We start from the raw sequence: 23,520 nt of genomic DNA on the forward strand, positions 1-23,520 counted from the left end.
TGTGTTCAAACTGGACACTTTACTAGGTACACTTTGCCAGCAGGGGGGTGGAGCTTGTTTCTCTACACAGCTGCTGCAGATGTGTCGGCTGCTCTGAGGGTCTCTGACGTGTGAGGACAGCAGGTTTTATTTCACACATCCATAATTTTCTGATTAAAACGAGATGATGACAAAGTAAAAGGTGAACAGAGATGAGATCAATCACCTCGACACTTTTATCGATGAATAACCACGAGATGAAAATATTCTGGAGACCAGATCCAATCAGAAGCACTGTAGCTGTCCAGCTCTGTGAGTCTGTGTGGTTGCAGTTTCCTGCTCTTGCTGGCACAGTGTGCTCTTCTGCAGAGCAATGAGTGGTGATTGGAGTTCAGGTCCCTGCAGATGCACAGCGACCACGCCACGTTCACAGCCTCTTCAGGGCCGTTTTTCTGCCCACGAGTGAACAACGCGCTCGTCCTGAGGCCGAATCGTGAAGCTGGCTGCTTCTGAAACATCTATTGCTTCATCGTTTCCTGAAGCGCTCACTCCCAGCGGGAGCGCTGGCTGATTAGATATTCTGACAGGTTAATAGGAACATGTCAGGCGCCGCTGCTGCTGCACAAAGAGCAGCGATGTGATAGATACTGGAGGAAGTGATGTCATTAAACATCACGGTGCCACTCTGAGCTCTGAAGATCAAATTATTATGCAAATCTGTGATTAGAGGCGAGGCAGCGAGGAGGAGCTGATCCTGTCACGCCGAGCAACGCTGACTTTGCTCGTCAGACGACGGCGTGTGTCTCGCTTCCTGCTGACAAAAACAAAGAGGTGAAAGAGAACTGCCGGGAGGGTGGAGACAGACCCACAGTTTAAAGTTTCGCAGGGAAACATCACGAATGAAATCCTGTACCGCCTGGAGCGTTTGTTCCCGGGTCAGCGTGCAGCTGCAGAGGGATCGGGCCGGGCCGAGCGGCTGAGGAGGAGCTCCACCCGTCCAGTTTCTGGGTCTCCAGCCCCACCTGTGCTGCGTTGATGCTTGGCCATCTCTGATGGCCTCAGCAAAAACGGACGCCACAAGACTGTAGCGGTAGTAACCAAGGAAACGGCAAAGAAGTCACAGGTGTGGGTAGAAGACACCACCTGTGTGCACACAAGGTGTTGTGGTAGAGGCCTGAGTGGTGTGTGTGTGTGTGTGTGTGTGTGTGTGTGTGTGTGTGTGTGTGAACGACTGACCCTCTGTGTGTTTCTTGCAGATGAACATCATTGCTGGAGGCTTTTATGACGGCCTGATGCTCTACGCTCACGCTTTGAACGAGTCCATGTTGGCGTCCAACGAGCGTCCGAACGGGAAGGACGTGACCCCGAGGATGTGGAACCGAACCTTCCCCGGTCAGTGCTCGCCGTTCGTCTCCTTTAAAGCTGACGCTTACCATTTCCACCTTTGTGACGGAGGCTGTTTGGTGCGACTGTGCAGCAGAGCTGTTCTGCAGGTGTGTGTGTGTGTGTGGGGGGGGGGGGTCGTGGTGCTCTGTGAGTGACGGGTGGGGTTGGGTGAGTAAAGCTCGGTTGGGGGGATTGAAATGATGATGGTTTGGTGTAGGACTGGGCGATATGACCTCAAAATTCACATCTTGATATTCTTTAGCTGGATGGTGATATAAGATATAGATCTGCATATTTTTAAAGCCATAAAGTAAGAACAAACAGAGTTCTCAGTCACAGCTGTGTCCCAGATCTCACACAGGCACTTTTATTAACAAACAGCGCAGATGTACAAGAACAAATTACTCAGAAATAAGTTATGAGCATTCATTAAATAATAATGCTCCATAAATAAAAGAAAACAATGTTGTTTTTGTGCTCACAACTGAGCAGTCAAAATGTGAACTAACAGACGCTGAGCATAATCACAAAGATTTCACAGCTGCTCTGTTCTGAAGTTCTGCTGCGTGACCGACAGCCTGGAGTTTGAAATCCGCTTCGTGTCTCTGAACAGGAGCCGTCTGTGGTCCTTATACGCACACAGTACGGTAACATTACGATGAAACACAGTACGTATCACTCCGCGAGGCTCCTCGGCTAGTGATGGTAAATTTGATTCTTTTTACTGAATCGAGTTTTAATGAGTCACTCACCAAAGTGAATCGGGTTTTTTCAGTCATTTGATTCACTGAGTCAGTCGACCAGAGAGTGCAAAAAATTTACATTTTCACTCAAACTTAATTTGTTTCTCTTTTCATGTAAATCCTACTGCTAAGATGAGTGATTCTAAAAGAAAACTATTTTATAGAGCAAAAAGGCGCAAAAACATTTCTAAAATTAAGCAATTTCCTATCAAAATTGCTTAATAAACATTTATTTTGTTTATTTGTATTTTATTAGTATTTTCCTTAAATGTGTCAAATATATATTTTCTCATCTAAATGTTCACTGAGCTGTGAGCCAGGGGGCGGTAATGTGCCTTAACATTGGTTGCCAACCAAGAAGAAGAAGAAGCTGTGAGCCAGGAGGGAGGGGGTGAGTAGCTCAAATGTGCTGTTAGCATGTTAGCAGAGCGATGCTACTGTGAACCGAGGAGCTATTTTCTTGATGTGAGCTTCTACTCAGGGTTTTTTCTTCCAGTTCAGAGCAGAAATTCTTTTGTTAAGATACTGGATGTTGTTTTTCTCCACAATTTTAATTATAAGCTAGATACATTGCTGCTAACAGCAACAGGGATGAGTCAGTGAGTCAGTTGGGCTTGTGAATCATGATTCATGAGTCAGTAAAGTGATTCTCGAGTATTGAACGATTCGTTCATGATTCGCGCATCACTAGTTCAGTGAAGGAGAGGCGGAGCAACGCAGCGTAGAGACAAAAGTGGACGAAAGAGGCAAACTTGCGGCTCCAGAAGTATAATTATAACGCAACATAAACTTTATCGATATAAATGTTATTGTCACATCTCGTATCTCGTATAAAAATATATCAATATATTTAAAAATTCGATATATCGCCCAGTCCCAGTTTGGCGGGTAAAGAGGGATGGGTGAAGCAGCACGTGCTGTTTCTGCGGCAGGTAACCGACACGCAGCGCTGCAGTGTTGTTGTGTTGACGTGTTACTGTGTTGCATTGCATTTTTTAGTGTTTTAAGACTCGGTCACTCGGCAGCCCACTGTGTGTCAGACACGCTGTGAGGAAGCAGCAGGAACAGGACGCTGTGGTCGTGGACGCCGCCGACGTCTCCGTCAGACAGGACGCTGTGGTCGTGCAAACCGCCGCCGTCTTCCTGAGACACTTTCTGAGATTTTCTGTGGTTTCAAATAAAACCTTGAAACTGCCGCTGGTCATCCCAACGTCGCACACTGGAAGGTGGTCGAGCTCAGCCGGCGTAGGTGCACGCCATCCTGCAGGAACACGGCAACGAGCGAGCTGACTCCACAGAGCTCATCGGCTCAGCTTCTGTGGGACGTTCTGGAAAAACCATCACAGCGTCCCAGTGACCGTCAGAGGTCTGAGGGGTCTCTGCGGGTCAGGTGGAAGGCGTGAAAGGCTTCAGGGCTGTGATGTCAGAGACGCTGGTCGTGACTGAAGCTGAGAGCTTCGTATACGACCGCGAGTCATGTGATGACGGAGACGTGAACGGCTTGCAGTCTCCCGTCCACATCAAAATGTTTCGATGAACGTCAGCGTCCCTACTGAGATGGAGGACGAGAGAGTGACCTTTGACCTTTGTGACATGTCTAAAGTGCCAAACAGCAGCCGGGTGGTTGCAGTTAGAAACACTCGTCCGACAGGTGAGACCCAAGCAGACGTGGGCTGGTGCCGCTCCGCCAGGTGTTGCGGTGCAGGTAAAGGTGTGCAGACAGCAGTCTTTCCTCAGGACCAGCAGCCAGTGCTGCTCCGGGGGAGACGCTGATATTCAAGAGGCTTTGTGAGCGCTCCTTTCTCTGATTTTTATCCTGTTACTGAAACGCTCTGACCTCCTCGCCTCGCTGTCAGCCAGCCCTGGACATCTCCTAAAAATATCTTGGAAATCGAATCATGTGAAACCAGAGTCCTGCTTTCAGCCTGTCCTCCACCCGCCTGCCTCTCCTCTGCTCCGTCCTGTCCACATCCATCACGGCGAGGCCTCGTTAGCGTCACCGTGTCTGCACTCACGCAGACGAGACCGCTTCAGCCAACGAGCCTCCGTTTATGCACTCGTGCCTTAATGGTGTTCTCGTAAAAGCATCAAAGGTGATTTACGGTGTTGAGCACAAAGTGTTGGTCATGTGACAGATCTGCAGAAACATTTGAAACTGTTCACACCCTCAATTTATTACAACAGCCAATCAGAGAGAGTCTACTGAAGAGAGGGCGAGCTGGGGAAATGGTCCTGCCCAGACTGCCAGCTGTTCCTAAAAAGGGCTGTCACCCACCCGACTGAAAGGATGGAGATTTGATTTGTGGATGCTGCGATCGTGTCCTGACTGGAAAAGGCAGATTGTGGATCGTTGAACGCTCTCTGGCAGACGTTATCACGTTTCCCTGCGAATAAACAGTGAAGCAGACTTCCTGTGGTGTGAAATGTGACTCCTGCTAGGAGGAGGCTGGTCTCCTCCTTCCCCGAGCTGACCCTCCCCCTCTGTTTCCAGGACAGCTGTCACTGAACCCGGTCTGCACGCACTCTTTATTTGAAATGTTTATGAGCGCAGACACCTGCAGGGCCACCACGCCGGACCCTCGCCTACTGCGGGCAGCTGGTGGTGAGCTTTCATGTCTCCTGTGTGATGAACCTGTTTGCCTGCTTGAGGAGTGCAGTGTCCTAATGAGATTTGTCAGTCTTCCTAATCTCTGATTTATAAGCCGTGAGATGAGGTGATGTGGTTACCAAGCAACAGCTTTCAGCTTCCAGGTCCAAAAACAGATGTGAACCTGCAGTATGTCAGAGACAGACCCCACATCCAGCTGTCAGGTTGCCAGAGGAACACGAACACGTAAACACACGACTGCACAAAGGCCGAACTCGGCGCCAAAACATGACGCACTCACAGGGGGGCGGGGCCACGACACATCCATCCAGCCTTCCAAACATAGGGTAGACCCTGCAATAATACATACAGAGAAAAACCCAGCAATCATATGACCCCTATGAACAAGCACTTTGGCGACAGTGGGAAGGAAAAACTCCCTTTTAACAGGAAGAAACCTCCGGCAGAACCAGGCTCAGGGAGGGGCGGGGCCATCTGCTGTGATTAGTTGGGGTGAGAGAAGGAAGACGGGATAAAGACATGCTGTGGAAGAGAGACAGAGGTTAATAACAGATATGATTCAATGCAGAGAGGTCTGTTAACACATAGTGAGTGAGAAAGGTGACTGGAAAGGAAAAACTCAATGCATCATGGGAATCCCCCGGCAGCCTACGTCTATTGCAGCATAACTAAGGGAGGATTCAGGGTCACCTGGTCCAGCCCTAACTATATGCTTTAGCAAAAAGGAAAGTTTGAAGCCTAATCTTGAAAGTAGAGATAGTGTCTGTCTCCTGAATCCAAACTGAAGCTGGTTCCACAGAAGAGGGGCCTGAAAACTGAAGGCTCTGCCTCCCATTCTACTTTTAAATACTCTAGGAACAACAAGTAGGCCTGCAGAGCGAGAGCGACGTGCTCTGATAGGGTGATACATTTATGTTATCTGGCTTCATGGATAGATAACTCTTGGTGTCATCTGCGTAGCATATCCATCCATATATCCAGTATGGATGGATATGCTGAGTGCAGCCAACACTGTCTGCTCCACCGACTCTGATTTCCATTAAAAGTTTATGGTGCAGAGTTTGAATTTATATGATGAGTGTTGTGAAATGTTAGCTTAAAGAACAATATATCAAATACGTTTCAATGTCTTCTTGAAAAATGGCCGTCAGCCCACTTTCACACCATTTTTTCTACACCTTGAAATCTGACGGAGTGCTTGAACAAAAAATCTCAAAAGCTAAAAAAGCTCAAATTCAGGGACTTTTGACAACAACTCCAGCTGCTCTCCAGAGTCCGTATTCAAACACACACGAGTGACAGATGGTTTTTTACATTCTGAGTCACATAAATTAAGAAAACTACATTTTTATTCAAATTTCATGGTAGAAGAGCAAAATCTGACAAACTGTGCCACAAAATCAAACAATCAGCAGATGATCCGATTTGAATTTTAATGTTCGATTGTTTAATTTCTTTCACAGTGTGAAGTTTTTATTAGTGAACTGAACTTTTTCAGATTTGAACTCGACAAAAGTCTTTGAGATGTTAATCTTCAAACATCGTCTCAACTTTCACAGTGAAAACGTGTCCGTGTCTGCAGATTCACAGCGCCCTGCACTCTAGGCGCTGTCTCGCTCCATGACGCAGGTTTCTCTGCAGCTTCAGAGTCTTTGATTCGTTTGCAGCGATAGTTGTTTCTTCCAGCTTCCTGTCTGCGTGACTCTGCCTTCTCTCTCTTCCACACAGCAGATTATCTACCCCTGTGCACATTCATGCTTAACGGGAGGTTACAGACCACAGCGCTCCGCAGGATGATCCGTGATCAGGCAGAATGAGCGTTACAAGAGACGGAAAAGCTGTGAATGAGACAGAAAGAAGGGGAGGGTGGCTAATAAGATCTCATCAGAGATAATCTCCATGACAAACAGGACACGAGAGGAAGGAGGCAGGCCGGCTGTGAAGACCGTGAATCGGAGTGAGAAGATCAGATTACAGCTTCCTCTCTGCTGTTTCCGCTCCATTAACTAATGGACGAACACGTCGCAGCACGTTTGAATGATCGGGAATATTACAGCAGGTCTGCAGCAGATTTAATGCAGCAGCTCGCTGAGACGGCTCTCAGGAGGAAACAGCTGGGGTCAAATTTCAGGACAGTTTATTCAGGAAAAGTTTCTAAACCTGATCTGGAAAGTTCTGGATGATCCCCGAGATGGAAAGTTTGTGAGGCTGAGGACGTACCGCCTCGTCCTCTGTCATTCCTGCAGATGAGCACAACGCTCAGTCTGTTTGCACAACCCACTGTCATTGTTGCACTGTTGTGTGTCTGGATGCTTCTGCTCTGTCTGGGGTTTTTTGCACACTTGCACTTTGTGTTGATTGTCATATTTAGCACCGTGGTCTCAGAGGAACTGCGTACGGTCCCACTGCACATGGTTGAAATGACAGTAAAGCCTCTTGACTTGATGAGGCAGTGCACTGAGGCTCTGATAATCAGCAGAGACCCTGAGGCCACAGGCCAACCCGCTGCTGCTGCTGGAGAAATGTCTAATTAACCCACCCGAGCGATCTTCCACTTTATTTGCAGCTGCTGAGTTTGTGCACTCAGTTAACGCCATCACTCAGCTGCACTACACCTTAGAAAGTGTCGGTGCTTCGCTGCACAGTAAGAACAGAGACTGAATGAAGTTCCTGCTTTACAGAGCCAGAGCTAACCCACGCTGAGCAGCATCAGCTGAACGGGTGAAAAGGTTAGAACAACCCAGCGGTTGTAGCTCTTGGGTTGGGTTGGAGTACTGAACTGCCACGTTACCCTGGGATCCAGTCCAGGTACCCAGTTCAGCTTCACAGGTGAGATTAACCTGTCTGACACCCAGTGGACCAGGATTCACAGATGTTTCCAAAAGGCTGAGGAAAATCGTCCATCCAGCTGCTAACGTGCTTCCTTTTCTTATTTTAAAAACCAGCCCCAAAAACATGTCGGTCAATGACAGCTCCCTTCTGAATGTGAGACGCGTAGCTGTCGGCGTGCTGCAGAGGATGTTGTTCGGATGCCCAATGATCTGGTTTCTCTCAGTCAGCCACACTGAGACCAGCGCGTGAACAAGGGCTGGTTTAGGCCACCAGTGTTGTAGGACTCCATGTTTCAGTTTAGTGAACACCAGAGATGGGCAGTAACGCGTTACTGTAATCTGATTACTTTTTTCAAGTAACAAGTAAAGGGATTACTATTGCAAAAACGGTAATTAGATTACCGTTACTTTCCCGTAGGAACGCTGCGTTACTGCGTTACTAAAACCGTGATTTTTTGCGAGAATGTCTCATGACAGTGACGTAAGCGAGTGCGACGTTCGTGACAACAGCTGTGTGCAGATCAACAATGGATCACATATCGAGTGCAGAGAGAGTATGAGTGTGCAGCGTTTAAAGCGTGGAAGTACTGACCTTACTTTGAGTTTGATTCCATAAAAAGTGACACAAACATTAGTGTCCGCTGTGCGTGGGAAGAAAACTTCTTTTTACAGCAAAAAACCCCTAAACTTCCAACAAGCACCGAGTAGCTACGACGTAATGGGAAACTCACAGAGAAACTGGATTCTTCCACTGACCGCGGCACACCTGCACCAGGGTAAACCTCCGCCTACCCCACTCCTGCTTTACAGGTGAAAATAGAGCAACAGGACCGCTGAGTCTTTGACTTTATTTATTTTCTGCTGTGTTTTACTTGCATCTATTTGAAAGACTGAGTGTAAACACAAAAATATTTTATTTTATGTGCTGGAATGTGCAGATTAAAACTAACAAAACAAGTTTTAATCAAGTTTTAACCTGTTCGCGCAGTAACGCGCGAACAGGTGTGAAATGTGTGTGTTTAGTTAGTTTGTTTTAATCAATTTTAAATCATGCTTTTTATTTGTTTTTGTTTCTAATGTCTCTGTAAAGCACTTTGAATCACCTTGTTGTTGAATTGTGCTATACAAATAAATTTTCCTTGCCTAAAAAGAGACTTTTCCATTTGATTACATTTTGTATGATGGATTATGCAGAAAAAGTAGAATTGGGCTGAAAGATCTATCGCTTTATCACCTATTCAGGTTGTAAATCGGGTTTTTAAAAAGTAACTAAGTAACTAAGTAATTAATTACTTTTGAAAACAAGTATTCAGTAAAGTAACAGGATTACTTTTTTGGGGGAGTAATCGGTAATTAGTTACTGATTAGTTTTTTCAAGTACCTTGACCAACACTGGTGAACACAGCTGGCTGATGTGAAGGTGGGTCACTGTAAGGTGGGACCTTCCAGTTTGCTGGCCGGATGAATTTATTGGAAAAGGAGCTGAATGAGAGAGAAGAGTTCCTGAGGTGGGATGTAGACAGGCTCACCGGGAAACAGTAATGTTGGTGCACTGGCTGTTGGTGTCAGACTGGATAAACCTCCATTGACGGGAACAGTAACAGCTGTGAAAGTGCAGCTTTGATCTGCTTTGATGTCATGGAGACAGTGTTTCCTCAGGATGCAAAGAACGAGGCCGGAGCGCACGCTCAGCTGTCCGCACGATCCCAAAAAGCTGCAAAGAAGTCAGTTTGGGTGCTGGAGATCACATGTTCCAGCAGAAACTATTCACAGCCTCACACGTGAAACCAGCGTTCACCCTGATGCCCTGTGTTGTGTGTCGATTAGCTCGGCCGCTTCCAGGAACTCCAGCCAGCAAATCCTGGATTGGAACGAACTCGAGATGCCGAGACTCCAGGCTGGATAAGCACTCCAGTGCTGAGCCTTGGGACAGCTGGTCCAGGTTTATTAAGTTAGGCTGCACGATTTTGTCTCACACTCACGCCATTCAGTCACATCAGAATCATAGAAAACATCAACACTGATCAGAGAGGTCCATGTCCAACGTTACAGCCACGTTTCCCGCTGTTCAGCGCTGAAGACGGCGTCTTAGGAAGCACAGACACGTGAAGTGATGTACCCGGGGTTTGGGAACGTCAGCCACATACAGCGATGAAATACTGGAACGTATTTCAACTGTGAGCTGTGAAGCAGGGACGGGTTCAGACTCTGATCGTTTATCAGCACGTATCCATGTATAAGACAAAGCTGACGCTGTGAGGCTCCATCAGAGGTGTGAGCATCACCGCAGACGTCTTTGTGTCAAAGTAACTGAGGATAAAACATGAAGCAGGCTTCCTGTTCTGGCTTTTTATAGCAGAGAAGCTTCAAACTCTTCTGCAGTCGATCAAAGACTGAAGCAACCTGATGCTGCTGAAGTGAAGCAGAGTCACAGAGGTTCGATCACAGCTGAGCAATCATCGAAGTCTAAATGTCTTCAGTCTGAACAGAGGTGAGGCTTTGCTGTCAGAGGCCGACAGCAGCGAGCGCAGCAGCGGAGCGTGAGCAGCAGGAGACGAGATTTGATGGTAAAAGTCTGAGTGCACTGAGGGAGAGAGAGCTGTGCAGGAAGTAAAACAGCCAAAGTCAGAGAGAATTCATGACGACGTTTCTCAAACGTGAAGTTTGAGCTTCTTTCTGGTTCTGTCAGTTTTGGTCAGAGAGACGAAACCTGCAGAATCTGAGTGTTTCAGCCCCGACGTCTGTGGACGATCCACGCTCTGTGTCTCTGCTCTCATCTCCTGGTTGAGCTGATTCTGGAGTTTCTGATTAATTACATTTATATTTAAATCCAGGATTTAATGAATCGAGATCACTTTATTCAGACTAAAACCGATTTGAATCAGGAAATAGATTTTTAAAAGCCAGCCCTGGTGTGGACGTGGATGCGATGAAGGATAACATGACACGCAGTCGGCTCTGTGAACATTTTAAGACTTGTTAGTTACACTAAAACACAGATTTCTCTGAAGAGGTCAGGAACAAATGTCCACACAAAGCAAACCTGCGTGGAAGATGCCTCCACCCACCCATTCATCCTCACGAGTGTCAGCATGATGCTCTGCCTCTGCCTATTTCCTTTCACACCTTCAAACCAAAGCCCTGAATGAACGAACATTTTCCTTCATTGCTGTTTGTCATTACAAAGCTGCTCTTATCCTGCTTGCTTCTTTTCTCCAGTGCCAGTTTTCACTGGTGAACACTGTATTAGTATTGCGTATGAAACGCTGAGTGCCCCTTCACCTGCACAGTCACTGACTGTCTCAGGCAGTGGTTCAGTTCTGTCAAATGAACTGGAAGTTGGTAAAGAGACAAAACGTTGTTGTGCGCCTGAGAGCTCGGGAACAAGGAAGCACGCTGAAGGACTTTAGGATGCTGTCTGTGGGTTTAAGGAGCCGGTTTTGCTCATCATTTCCTTTCAACGATCGCCTTTTTCATTGAACACAGATCCTGTGTTTCAGTGTTAAAAGCTTCATTGCTCCAGTTCAGGGCGAGCACTTCAGACGTGTCTACTCACGTTGCTTTCAGCTGGAGCCACAAATGTCTAAAGAGGCTAAAAACGAAGGCAGCTGCTGAAAGTTCAAACGTTTCTTTAAACTTTAGACGAGTTTAAAGTTCTTCTTTAAGCTTGTCTACCAGGATGTGGATGACTGTGCCAGAGGTTTCCCATCAGACCAACCTACCAACAAGAACACGACTCGCCTTAGTGCGGTGCGTCCTGAGAGCGCCACCTTTAGCTTTCACCACTCTCTTTCTGTTGTAGCGTTGTCATAGAAACGCAGAGCCATGTTTGAGCGCCGCCTGCTCAGACTGACCATACAGCTGCAGCTTTGGTTCAGAGGTGGACTTTGGTGTGAGACTGGAGCTGGTTGGACTGGATGTTGATTGGTTAGATCATTGTTTATAGTTGGACGTGGTTAATAGATATTGTTGGACATTGTTTATGAGGTATTGGCTTGTAGTTAATAATAATAATAATAATAATAATGGATACTTTATTGATCCCCATGGGGAAATTACTTGTTTTTCTCTGCATTTGACCTATTCACCCAGTGAAGCAGTGGGCAGCCACTAAGCAGGCGCCCGGGGAGCAGTGTGTAGGGACGGTACCTTGCTCAGGGGTACCTCGGGGTAGCCATTAAGTGGATTCGAACCCCCGACCTTCCGATCATGGGGCGACCACTTTACCTACTGAGCTATCCCTGCCCCTGTTGGACTCTGTGCTGTTACGATTGTCTCAGACAGTTTTCTGGCTGGTTTTTGACTGGCTGGTCACTGTTGTTGGTTTTGGCTGATGTTGGACTGGTTTAGTACTTCATACAGGGTTGGATTGTTTTGGAGCGATTCTGGGATTTTACTGGGATTACACACTGACTGTAATCCCAGTAAAAGCCGGTCAAGCAGTTTTCTTATAGTTCACAGGTGAAAGCAGAAGTCCTGGATTCAGATGAGACATTTATTATCCCGTGATCTCGTAAAGACTAACCTTCACTCGTCTGCGTTGGCCCTTCACACACACATGCACACGCAGACACACTAAGCAAGCACACAGCGATTCCTGGAAAGTAAGGCATGACCTCCCAGGAACACGTAAACTTCCTGGGGTCAGTGTTAACAGCTGCAGGTGTGACTCATGTTGTGAGGACATAGATGTGTTTACATGGTCACATTCTGCGGTCCTGAGTTCCTCGTGGGGACAAACTCGTAAATCATTACATGTTAAAGTCACGGGGAGGTTAGGGTTGGTCGAGCTGAAGTTAATGTTAGATCGGATTTCCAGGAAGAAGACATGACTGTGTGTGTGGTCCACATATATTTATGATTTTTTAATAAGCTGACATTAAAACAGCAGGAAAGCTCGCTGTCCAATCAGCACGTCTCTCTAAATGTCATCCTTGGACCGCCGCTCGCCCTCCGTGGACCCGCGCCTCATTGTTACGTGACAGCCAATCGCAGCAAAGATTATGCTTCATGAACATCACTTACTCCATGTTTTTATTGTCTCGTTGTATCTACGCTGCAGCATTACTTTTATTTTCTCAGCATTACTTTATTATTGCTTATTATTTATCGATTGCTTGTATTGATCTGAGTGTGCTCTGTTAAACAATCTCAGGGGCTGCACGGCCCAGTTTAAGATAAAGAAGGATTATTTTGAACCGTAATCATGCAAAGCTGCTCACGATGGGTGTCCTTAGCTGAATGTGCTGTTCATGTTTTTGAGTTTTATTGGTTCTGTTTGTTTGAAATGTTTCTTTGTTCTTTCCTCCTGAAAGCATCAGAAATCAAAACTTTGTCTTTTGAAGTCAGCAGATAAGAACACAAGAGACCGAAACCCTGAAAGGACCCATAAAACCTCTGTGGACAATAAAAGGATCCAATAATGATTTAAAGCAGCACTTTTATAAACCAGCACCATAAAACACGTCTCACTGTGATGAATCCTTATCTTATCTTTAGATCAGAGTCTGGCTCATCGTTTCTAAGTAACACATGAAAACATCATTCTTCCAGAGCCTGAAGGTCGGAGGAAGATCGTGGTTCCAGGAAATGGCATGAGAGCTCGCGACCTCCACGCCATCATCAGCCCACAGCCTGACCTCTGCATTCCACCACCACGCATTTGTTCGCTCTGAGCTCCAAACGCTAAGTGCTGAAGGGAGGGCGGGGTTACACCCAGGGTTTACGGGCATGTGATCGATTAGCGCCATCGTTTCCCTGCGTGGCTTTTGCACATACAGGAGCTAAGGTGTGGGTGTGACAGCTGTTGTGGCTTTAACCCTGTGAGTTCAAAGGTCGGGGTCATGACCCCCGAACCCGCTCCATGGCTTCTCAGTCTGGTGTAAATTTAAAAACAAATTGTAGTTGGTGTTTCTCAGCTTCTGTGATAGTGTTCACGTCTGAGTGTGGGTCCCCTCCGCCCCGGCGTCCCGGAGTACCAGCCGAGACGTCATGGAGATGATGGAGAGCCTCACAGTCGTGCTGAGTGTCATTTACCTCTGTTTTAGTCCCTTTGATCTGTTGCTTCCTCCATGCTCGACCTCTACAACCAATCAGCTCCCTCCTAAACTCTAATGGCTTTGTTTCTATGGCGATGGTTCATCTGGGTGGTTAGCGCCACTCAGCCCCTCTTCAGCGTGCACACTCGCTCTCCTCCTGCTGATTGTCTGTAATTAACGTCTCCTGTCTGTGTGACTGTTTTCATGCACGACCTCCTCTCTCCTCAGTCTTTGCTTCCTGTTGTGTTTCCTGCTGTCACGTGTTGGATTTTGGGGGACGGATCGTTCGTATGAACTCATGCACCTCTGCGCTCTGTTCTCCAGCTGAACATCGATAACCTCACCAGTGTTAATAAGACCATTTTATCAGGTAACCTGTACCTGCCTGTTGGGCTGTCCTGCTGCCAGCTGTGCCGGTTCTGGAAGCTGAAACCTGAGAAGTTTGAAACGTCTGTAAAGTCCAATTATTAACACCAATAAAAATAATAATGATAATAACATATATGTTACTCAGTGCTGTCGTCTGCACACGGAGGCCTGCTGCTCGAGCTTTCTGTTTGTCGGTCATCTCTGCAGCTGTCGGGCATTTCATTTGGATCTTGGACTTTTATGTTTTTCCCTCCTGCAGCTGGGACCCGTTCAGATTGTTAGAGTGTGGTTTCAGTGAGGTTCTGGTCTGTTCCACTTCGCTTTCATCTGTTCCTCTGTCAGTTTAGACTCCTAGCATAAAAAAACAGAACCTTCACTAACGGACGAGCTTCCTCTTCCTGTCCATCAAGTGTTAACTTAATTACTTCCACGCCTGGTTTTGCTTTTTTCTTCATCACTAACAGCCCAGGAAAAGCAGCTGAAGAGAGAAGCCTATCAGGGGGTCGGACATATTTGTAGTTTTTAGTCTGTAGTTTGTAGTTAGTGTCAGATTTATGCTTAAAAGATGAAAGTTTTCATGAAGGATGAACTGAGTGTTTATTGATGACGGCTGCTCAGAGGCTGGTTAAAAAACAATGATGATGGCGATGGTGTTGGTGGTGATGAAGGTGATGGTTTTGGTGGTGTTGATGGTGGTGAAATAGAATTCCCTTAGGCGGTGCAGCAGGTGGATGGTGGTGTGAGATGCACTCAGGTTAATGATGTGAATTATGTGAAACTCTTGAAGTCGTTCTTCCATTGTTTGATCGCGAACAGCTTTAACCTTCAGACGAGGAGACGCTTCACCTGTGTACCTGTGTGCTTCTCCTCAGGTGTGACAGGGCTGCTCCACCTGGATGACAGTGGGGACCGAGAGACCGACTTTGCTCTGTGGGACATTGTAGACACCAACAGCACCACCTTCCAGGTGAACACACTAAACACAGACACAACAGAAACGTGCTGGTTGTGTCCTCGCAGGCTCCGACTCAGCGCTCAGCGTTTTTGTGACCTTGAAAACATAAACTAGAGTAACGAATGTTAGAACGTCTGCGCGAATCCAGGGACGTTAACCACACCTCCTCCTCCTCGCAGATCGCTATGGTGTACAGCACCACTGAGGAGCATCTGACCGTCATACCTGGAACACACCTGTACTGGCTGGGCGGAGCCCCTCCCCCTGATTTTCCTGTCTGTGGCTTCAAGAATGACAACCAAGTCTGTCTCGCAAGTCAGTATGCCAAAGATCAGTCTGAGGTCAAAGTTCATATGCACTGGTTCTTATGAGCACTCAAAGCACCTCATTCACACACACACACGTAAGTGCTTCCTATCTAGCATTCACACTCCGATGGATACATCAAGAATGGGATCGAACCAACAACCTTCACGATTAGTAGGTGACCTGTGCTACCAACTGAGCTACAGCCCAGATCAGGAAGAACTCGTTTTAAAAATGTGTGGTCCTGATGGACCTGTTGGTCCTCATGGTCCTTGTGGTCCTCATGGTCCTAATGGTTCTGGTTCTGAATCGTGAGATCACATAGTGTGTCTGTGGGTTAATAACAGTCTCCTCCTCTCTCTCTGTCAGAGACCATCACCATCTACCAGATGGTCTCCATCGTGGTCATCTTCTTCTTCATCTTGATCCTGACCATCGCCATCTTCATCTACAGGTGAGAGCTGCTGCAGTTCCACCACCTGGTCATGTGAGGGCAGTAGCATGTGGAGTGATCGTGCTACATCACCACACGATCAGGTTCTTTGGTGCGCTCAGAGAAGAATGATTTAGAATGAGTTGGTACTACTGAGCGTGTGCGAACTGTAATCAGACAGACTGTGTCTGACTGTCTTTGAGCTTCACCTGGAGGAAGATGAAGGTGAGTCACTGAGGAAGAGTGTTTGTGCTGCAGGAGGATGAAGCTGGAGAAGGAGCTGGTAGCTCAGCTCTGGAGGATCTCCTGGGACGACATCCAGATGAGCGACCTGAACAAGGTGCTGCGGAGCGGCAGCAAGCTCACACTGTCACTGGTAAGTGCGCGCACACTCCCACGCAGTGACGCTGGTTAAAGGTTTGAGGTGTACGTAAGGCTTCTGATGACAGGCGTTCTAATCGAAGGTAGATGTAAAGAAAGATGTGCGTCGAGCTCAGGTCGCCGTTACGTTTTAGACTAAACTGGGGAACAGAAAATAACGAGGCCTGAAATCAGCTCCGAGGAAACTCCCAGAATTCTTCTCGCTGTCTGTAAATCCGACAGACGCCTTCACAGTGAAAACACACTCCCACGAGCAGTTTATTAGGAACACCTGCACCATCTTTGATGTTGGAAAGGTGAAGAGATGGGAAAGGTGAGGGCGGCACATTACTGGATGAGAGTCCAGGCTGTACCTAATATTCTGCTCTAGAGACGTGTCAGGGACACATGAGTGTTAGGAACAGCTCCAGGGAGCAGATGAGTTTGCACACGTGCTCCTAATAAAGTGCCGAGTGAGCGTACACGTGCGGTGTTTTTACACGATCGTTATCGTCACCATGGTAATCCTTGGTGTGACGAGGAAGATGAAGATGATGAAGGTCACACTGACGCTGAGCGTGTTTGTTTCCAGAGAGGCTCAAACTACGGCTCCCTGATGACCGGAGACGGGAATCTGCAGATCTTTGCAAAGACCGGATACCACAAGGTGAGTGTGTCCTCGCCCTCCTCATCTTCCTCATCCTCCTCACCCTCCTCATCTTCCTCAACCTCCTCACCCTCCTCATCTTCCTCGCCTTCCTCATCTTCCTCATCCTCCTCACCCCCCTCGCCCTCCTCACCCCCCTCATCTTCCTCAACCTCCTCATCTTCCTCAGCCTCCACAACCTCATCTTCCTCGCCTTCCTCATCTTCCTCATCCTCCTCACCCCCCTCGCCCTCCTCACCCCCCTCATCTTCCTCAACCTCCTCATCTTCCTCGCCCTCCTCATCTTCCTCAGCCTCCACAACCTCATCTTCCTCAGCCTCCTCATCTTCCTCAACCCCCTCGCCCTCCTCACCCCCCTCATCTTCCTCACCCCCTCGCCCTCCTCATCCTCCTCAGCCTCCTCGCCCTCCTCACCCCCTCGCCCTCCTCATCCTCCTCATCTTCCTCAACCTCCTCACCCTCCTCATCTTCCTCTGTCTCCTCGCCCTCCTCATCTTCCTCTGCCTCCTCGCCCTCCTCTTCCTCAGCCTCCTCGCCCTCCTCATCTTCCTCAGCCTCCTCGCCCTCCTCATCTTCCTCATCCTCCTAAACCTCCTCGCCCTCCTCATCTTCCTCAACCTCCACAACCTCATCTTCCTCAGCCTCCTCGCCCTCCTCATCTTCCTCACCCTCCTCACCCCCCCCTCACCCCCTCCTCACCCCCTCCTCATCTTCCTCACCCCCTCCTCATCTTCCTCAGCCTCCTCATCTTCCTCAGCCTCTTCGCCCTCCTCATCTTCCTCACCCCCCTCATCTTCCTCACCCTCTTCGCCCTCCTCACCCCCTCGCCCTCCTCAGCATCCACAACATCATCTTCCTCAACCTCCTCGCCCTCCTCACCCCCCTCCTCAACCTCCTCTTCCTCACCCCCTCGCCCTCTTCGCCCTCCTCGCCATCCTCCTCTTCCTCACCCTCCTCAGTCTCCTCACCCCCTCGCCCTCCTCATCTTCCTCACCCTCCTCAGCCTCCACAACCTCCTCATCTTCCTCCTCATCTTCCTCAGCCTCCTCGCCCTTCTCATCTTCCTCAGCCTCCTCGCCCTTCTCATCTTCCTCAGCCTCCTCAGTCTCCTCACCCTCCGCGCCCTCCTCAGCCTCTTCGCCCTCTTCATCTTCCTCGCCCTCCTCATCTTCCTCGCCCTCCTCAGCCTCCTCACCCTCCTCAGCCTCCTCGCCCTCCATCATCTCAAAAGTTCAGCATTTCAGGAATTTAAAAAAATTCACATATAGAAAAATATTTTCACCAGAAGGAAAGAAAATGAAATCGTTGTTTGGGGATCACTACGTGTGATCGGCGTAGAGGGGAGGAGTTAATCAGCCGTGCTCTGCCGTTCAGCGTGGACTCACCAGGGGGAGGGTCAGTGACCTCCTGCTCCCAGTCCGATAAAAAGGGGAGGCTGCGTCAGGAGGAAGAACAGCACAAAACTGCGGTGCTGCAGAAGAATATGTGGGTGGTGCAGGATGTGGGTGGGAACAGAGACGCGTGAAGTGGGTGGAGATGAGTGTCAGGGCTGCAGGGGTGAAAGAAAGGTTTGAAGATGGCGGCGAGAGCTGCTGCGAGGGATGGTTGGAGACGGTGGAGCCCGAGGTGGCGGTGTTCACCTTCATGACCCGCTGCAGGACCAACACGTGAAAGGGCCGGCCTCGTCCAGGTGCATCATGGGACTGTGATGTCCTGCTGTTTCATATTCAAACACTCTTACAGACTCTGCAGAGCGGCGCTGATTTCAACAGTGAGCGCCCCCCGCCATGGCGGCAGTGCAGCTGTGGGAGGAGCCAGTGGTGATGCATGCGCTGATAAGGATTCAGGTGGGAACACCTGGAGCTTAGTTTAAGAGTTGAATTTCCTGCTGGTGAATGGAAATAACTGAGCTGTAGTCTGCTCCGAGGAAGCCGCCCTCCTCCTCCAATCAGCCGAGTGCCGTTTTCACCGCACTCATCAGTCACCACTTTGAAAGGTCAGAGGTCGTTGATTATTTCTTCAGGTCTTAATGATGCCGCAGGTGGAAAAGCTCGTTATGAAGACAGGAGCCCTCCAATCACAGAGTTGCTAGTCTGCATCAGTATTTTATCCTGATTTGTTCTAGAACCACATAAACCAGATCAGAGATGCCGATCTGAGGTCCAGGAGGGGGCGATGCCTCTGAAGCCTGATTGGACCGAAGTCTATGCGGCGATGATCCTCCATGTTCTATCCTCATGGGTTTCTGGTCTCGGTCGCTGTTTCAGGTCTGACTGAAGAAAACAGGAAGTTCATGTTGGAGCAGAAGCAGGAAGCAGGGCGAGGGCTACCTGTGATCGATAAGAGCGCAGACGTGTGTCATGGTAACATGGCGAACGAGGCTTTAACAATGTCGTTGTACATGAACAATGAAAATAAAGATTATTCAATTGTGTTTAAAGGGGGAGGAGCTAAAAGCTGCTTGTTTCAGACAGCACACGAGCTGAGACACAGGATCAGACAAAGAAGGATTATTTCTGACAAAGATCATGTAAAGCTGCTCTAACAGTGCAGAAGGGAAAAAAGCTGGAAATGAGCAGAACACCTTCACCTTCACATGCAGCTCCTCCCGTGTCAGGTTAGCTAAACAGCTAACGAGCACGATGAGAACAGGAGGGAGCGACGAGAACGAAGTGAGGCGTCTGCATCATGTCACGTGTCACTGAAGGTCGCTGTTGTTGACTTTTGGTATGTTGCTCTTTGTTTTCTTCCAGGGGAACATCGTGGCCATCAAATACATCAACAAGAAACGCATCGAGCTCAACAGGAAGGTGCTGTTTGAGCTCAAACACGTGAGTGTCTGACACGTCACACGTGACCATTAGCACCGGCTAAACTAACAGCTCAGAGTGGCTAAGCGAACGGGAACATTTACTGTCTGCTTCCTGTTCAGGACCAGGCTCACCAGTACAGTACAGCAGCCAGCATGAGCTGCTCCCAGCAGGGTCAGTGCAGCTACAGTGGGGCCTTCATCATCCAAACATCCATTCATTTATTTCTCCCAGTTTACCCAGTTCAGGGTAAACATGGTTCGGTCATTTTAATCCATACACTGCACACATTCAAGAAAATGTAATATTCAGCTAATTAAAAACAGACGATCTGTGTCACATGTTCTCAGGCCACACGTGGTTCCACGGTCAACTTCCTGTTATTCTTCTCCAGACTTGAGCTTCTGGATTTACATCACTGATGTAACGACCTGAACGATGTTCGGGTCAGGGTAATTCTAGGCTTCATGGTCTGGACCTGGACCTGGTCTGAGGAGGTCTAATGGGCAACGCTGTGAAATGTCCCTTCAGTCCAGGGGTCTCAAACTCGTGGCCCAGTGGCCACTTGCGGCCCACGTCAGCCCTGCTTGTATGTTGATGTGAAGAAATCTAAAGCAGTTTGGCTTTTCTGTCGGAGAGGGTTTGTTTGTTGTTGCGTGAAATGTTAAAATAATTTCTCAAAATGATTGAATATGAAACCAACATGAGCAGAGCGCACAAACGTGAGGCTGTGTCAGCTCGGTGACACGGGCACACTGACGTCTTTATTTTGTTACATATGAACACAGCGCTGCCACGTGTTGGACGCACAGAGAGGACTTCCTGAACGCTGAAGTGGCCGTCCAATGAGACGACAGCAGTGGCAAACAGTGACGTTTGAGACGCCAGCTTTAGTCTGTTTCCACAGTGGGCGTCACCGAGGGCGGAGTCATGCTCCCCGTGTTTTCCTGTGAATTCAGCCTTTGAATGTTTCCGTCTGTGCAGATGAGAGACGTCCAGAACGAACACCTGACCAGGTTCATTGGAGCGTGCATCGACCCCCCCAACTGCTGCATCGTCACAGAGTACTGCTCCAGAGGCAGTCTGCAGGTACGGCTTTAAGGGTGGGGGTCAGGGTGACGGCGTCACGGCTGCGTCACGGCTGGTGCTGAGGAGATCTCGCCAAGGTCACCGCTGACAGGTTATTGGTTGTTTGTGTGTTCAGGACATCTTGGAGAACGACAGCATCACTCTGGACTGGATGTTTAAATATTCCCTCATTAACGACATCGTAAAGGTACGTTTCCATTTCCTGCAGAGTCTCTGCTTCGTTAAGTTTCTGCTTCCTGGACTGAAGCTCGTTAACGGCAGTTTCAGGGAGTGGAGTCGACGCGATGCATGTGGGACTCATCAAAGCGAAAGTACGAGGAGGAAGCGAGCAGGTTAACGAGGACAGAGGAGTCAAAGTTAGAGAGCTTTGGGGTCCCCGGTGTCTGATTGGATGATGGCAGGACTCAAAGTGAAGACAACAGTAATAAGTTACCTCCAGGTGGCGTTACCTGTGATAACAAACATGTTGTCAGTGCTGTCCTCCTCTCTGTGTCTGCAGGGCATGCTTTTCCTCCACAACAGCGTCATCTTCTCCCACGGTAAACTCAAGTCCTCCAACTGCGTCGTGGATAACCGCTTCGTCCTGAAGATCACCGACTACGGTTTGTCCAGCTTTCGGTCTGAGAGCGACGCAGCTAGTGACGCTCACGCCTACTACGCCCGTGAGTTGCAGCTCTCTGCCGTTAATCTGCTTTTCCTGAAGTCAGGCAGCGATGTTAGCAGCACGCTCCTCTCAAACTCTTTAATGTTAAACATGAAGAGGTTTCGATCTTAAGCTCAGGTCCTGAGGTCTCTGTTTGTGCCGCCCTGCAGAGAAGCTGTGGATGGCTCCAGAGCTGCTCAGGATGGAGTGTCCTCCTCCTCAGGGAACCCAGAAAGGAGATGTCTACAGCTTCGGCATCATCCTCCAGGAGGTGGCGCTTCGACGAGGAGCCTTCTACCTGGAGGGAGACCCGCTCAGCCCTAAAGGTAGGTAGCTCTGAGGTTCCTGCTGCAGGTGTGCAGCTCTAAAGGCTGATGGTGCACATGCACACCTGTAGGTGTGCGTGTCGGGTCATGTGATCGGCGTCGACCTGGTTTCAGATTAAGCCGCGATCCTGCTGGGATGAATCAGAGCAGAGAAGAAGAGGCTGAGCAAACAGCACGTCCACGCTGGTTCCTCAGCCGCCTCTCGCTCACAGGTCATTTCTGCGTTCGCTCCAAACCACAGAAAGCGCTTCAAGCTGCACGCCGAGCTCTGCTGCTGCACGCCGAGCTCTGCTGCTGCACGCTCACAGAGCAGCTGGGGAGCAGAAGCTGTTTACCTGCTCTCTGCTCAGGTGCGTGCTCCGGCAGCGGCGAGCCTCATCACCGCTAATGACCTGGCCTCTGATTTATTCGCACGGAGCACACTGGACGTTCCCGTCTCTGCTTTCCGTTCATTAGGACTCGGCGTCTGTGTAGCTGGTCGCCTCCGTCGCTCAGGTACGACCCGCTGTCGCCATGGGAACCTGCGTCATGCTGACAGGTTTGCTAACAGCACAAGTCTGAAAGGGATTTTATGTTATTTATAAGGAAGTCAAATAAAGTGTTACACCATAAACCGTCGCTGGGATCATCGTCAGCTGTTCTGTTTGTCTCGTACGGACGCTCGTGGTCACTTGTTTTACTGCACAGTCTGCTTTCAGTCACAGATCAAATCCAGTTAAATGTGTTACTTTAAGGTTGCGTTCATGAAATGTGCTCAACACATTTCATGAAACATGTTTTTAACTCTGCTGACATTTTTACAGAGACTGTGCTGCTCATCCTCGAGCGGCTCGAGGCTCCGAGCAGAGGATAACGTGTGCACCAACACCAGCGCTCCACCTGAAATCACCAATGAGCTGGTAGCTTAAGGTTCACTGCGCTGAACGTGCTGAACTGTTTCTGTGCAGAGATCGTGGACCGCGTGATTCTGGGGGAGTGGCCCTGCCTAAGGCCGACCATCGACTCGCAGAGTGACCGCCCCGAGCTGGGTCAGCTGATGGAGCGCTGCTGGGCCGAAGAGCCGACGGAGAGACCCGAGTTCAACCAGATCCGAGTGCTGCTGCGCAAACAGAACAAGTAAGACCTGAAACCGCGAGCAGAGCAGTGCATCAGTGACATCCTGTGGCCACACAGGGAACAACACCCAAAACTGCATTTGTGTGTTTACAGAGTGAAACATCTCCATCTGAAAGACCTGGATGGCCGCTAACTTTCTGCTTCTTAATTCAGATCAAACTGAGGTTATTGTACTCGGCCCTGAAAATCTTAGAAATATGGTATCTAAGCAGATTCTTACTCTGGATGGCATTACCTTGGCCTCCAATAACACTGTGAGGAACCTTGGAGTCATGTTTGACCAGGACATGTCCTTCAACGCACATATTAAACAAATATGTAAGACTGCTTTCTTCCATTTGTGCAACATCTCTAAAGTTAGAAATATCCTGTCTCAGAGTGACGCTGAAAAACTAGTTCATGCATTTATTACTTCCAGGCTGGACGACTGTAATTCATTATTATCAGGAAGTCCTAAAAACTCCCTGAAAAGCCTTCAGCTGATCCAAAATGCTGCAGCAAGAGTCCTGACAGGGACTAGAAAGAGAGAGCAGATTTCTCCTGTTTTGGCTTCCTGTTAAGTCCAGAATTCAAAATCCTGCTGCTCACATACAAGGTCTTAAATAATCAGGCCCCATCTTATCTTAATGACCTTGTAGTACCATATCACCCTATTAGAGCACTTCGCTCTCGCTCTGCAGGCCTACTTGTTGTTCCTAGAGTATTTAAAAGTAGAATGGGAGGCAGAGCCTTCAGTTTTCAGGCCCCTCTTCTGTGGAACCAGCTTCCAGTTTGGATTCAGGAGACAGACACTATCTCTACTTTTAAGATTAGTCTTCAAACTTTCCTTTTTGCTAAAGCATATAGTTAGGGCTGGACCAG

At 48.6% G+C, this 23,520-nt stretch overlaps 1 protein-coding gene across 1 annotated transcript in view; it reads left to right on the forward strand.

The window, feature by feature from the left end:
- Window positions 1-23,520, forward strand: part of LOC309716471 (atrial natriuretic peptide receptor 1-like) — a 66,264-nt gene that overhangs the window by 32,767 nt on the left and 9,977 nt on the right. Inside the window, exons 6-17 of the mRNA XM_082550267.1 lie at window positions 1,236-1,371; window positions 14,827-14,921; window positions 15,089-15,224; window positions 15,585-15,669; window positions 15,907-16,024; window positions 16,601-16,675; window positions 19,429-19,506; window positions 20,470-20,574; window positions 20,690-20,761; window positions 21,074-21,236; window positions 21,388-21,543; window positions 22,491-22,659. Coding sequence (XP_082406393.1) covers window positions 1,236-1,371; window positions 14,827-14,921; window positions 15,089-15,224; window positions 15,585-15,669; window positions 15,907-16,024; window positions 16,601-16,675; window positions 19,429-19,506; window positions 20,470-20,574; window positions 20,690-20,761; window positions 21,074-21,236; window positions 21,388-21,543; window positions 22,491-22,659 — 1,388 coding nt within the window. The remainder of the gene's footprint in view (window positions 1-1,235; window positions 1,372-14,826; window positions 14,922-15,088; window positions 15,225-15,584; window positions 15,670-15,906; window positions 16,025-16,600; window positions 16,676-19,428; window positions 19,507-20,469; window positions 20,575-20,689; window positions 20,762-21,073; window positions 21,237-21,387; window positions 21,544-22,490; window positions 22,660-23,520) is intronic.

Source organism: Aulonocara stuartgranti, assembly GCF_965226115.1.
Source record: "Aulonocara stuartgranti genome assembly, chromosome: 11".
NCBI classification, from domain to species: domain Eukaryota; kingdom Metazoa; phylum Chordata; class Actinopteri; order Cichliformes; family Cichlidae; genus Aulonocara; species Aulonocara stuartgranti.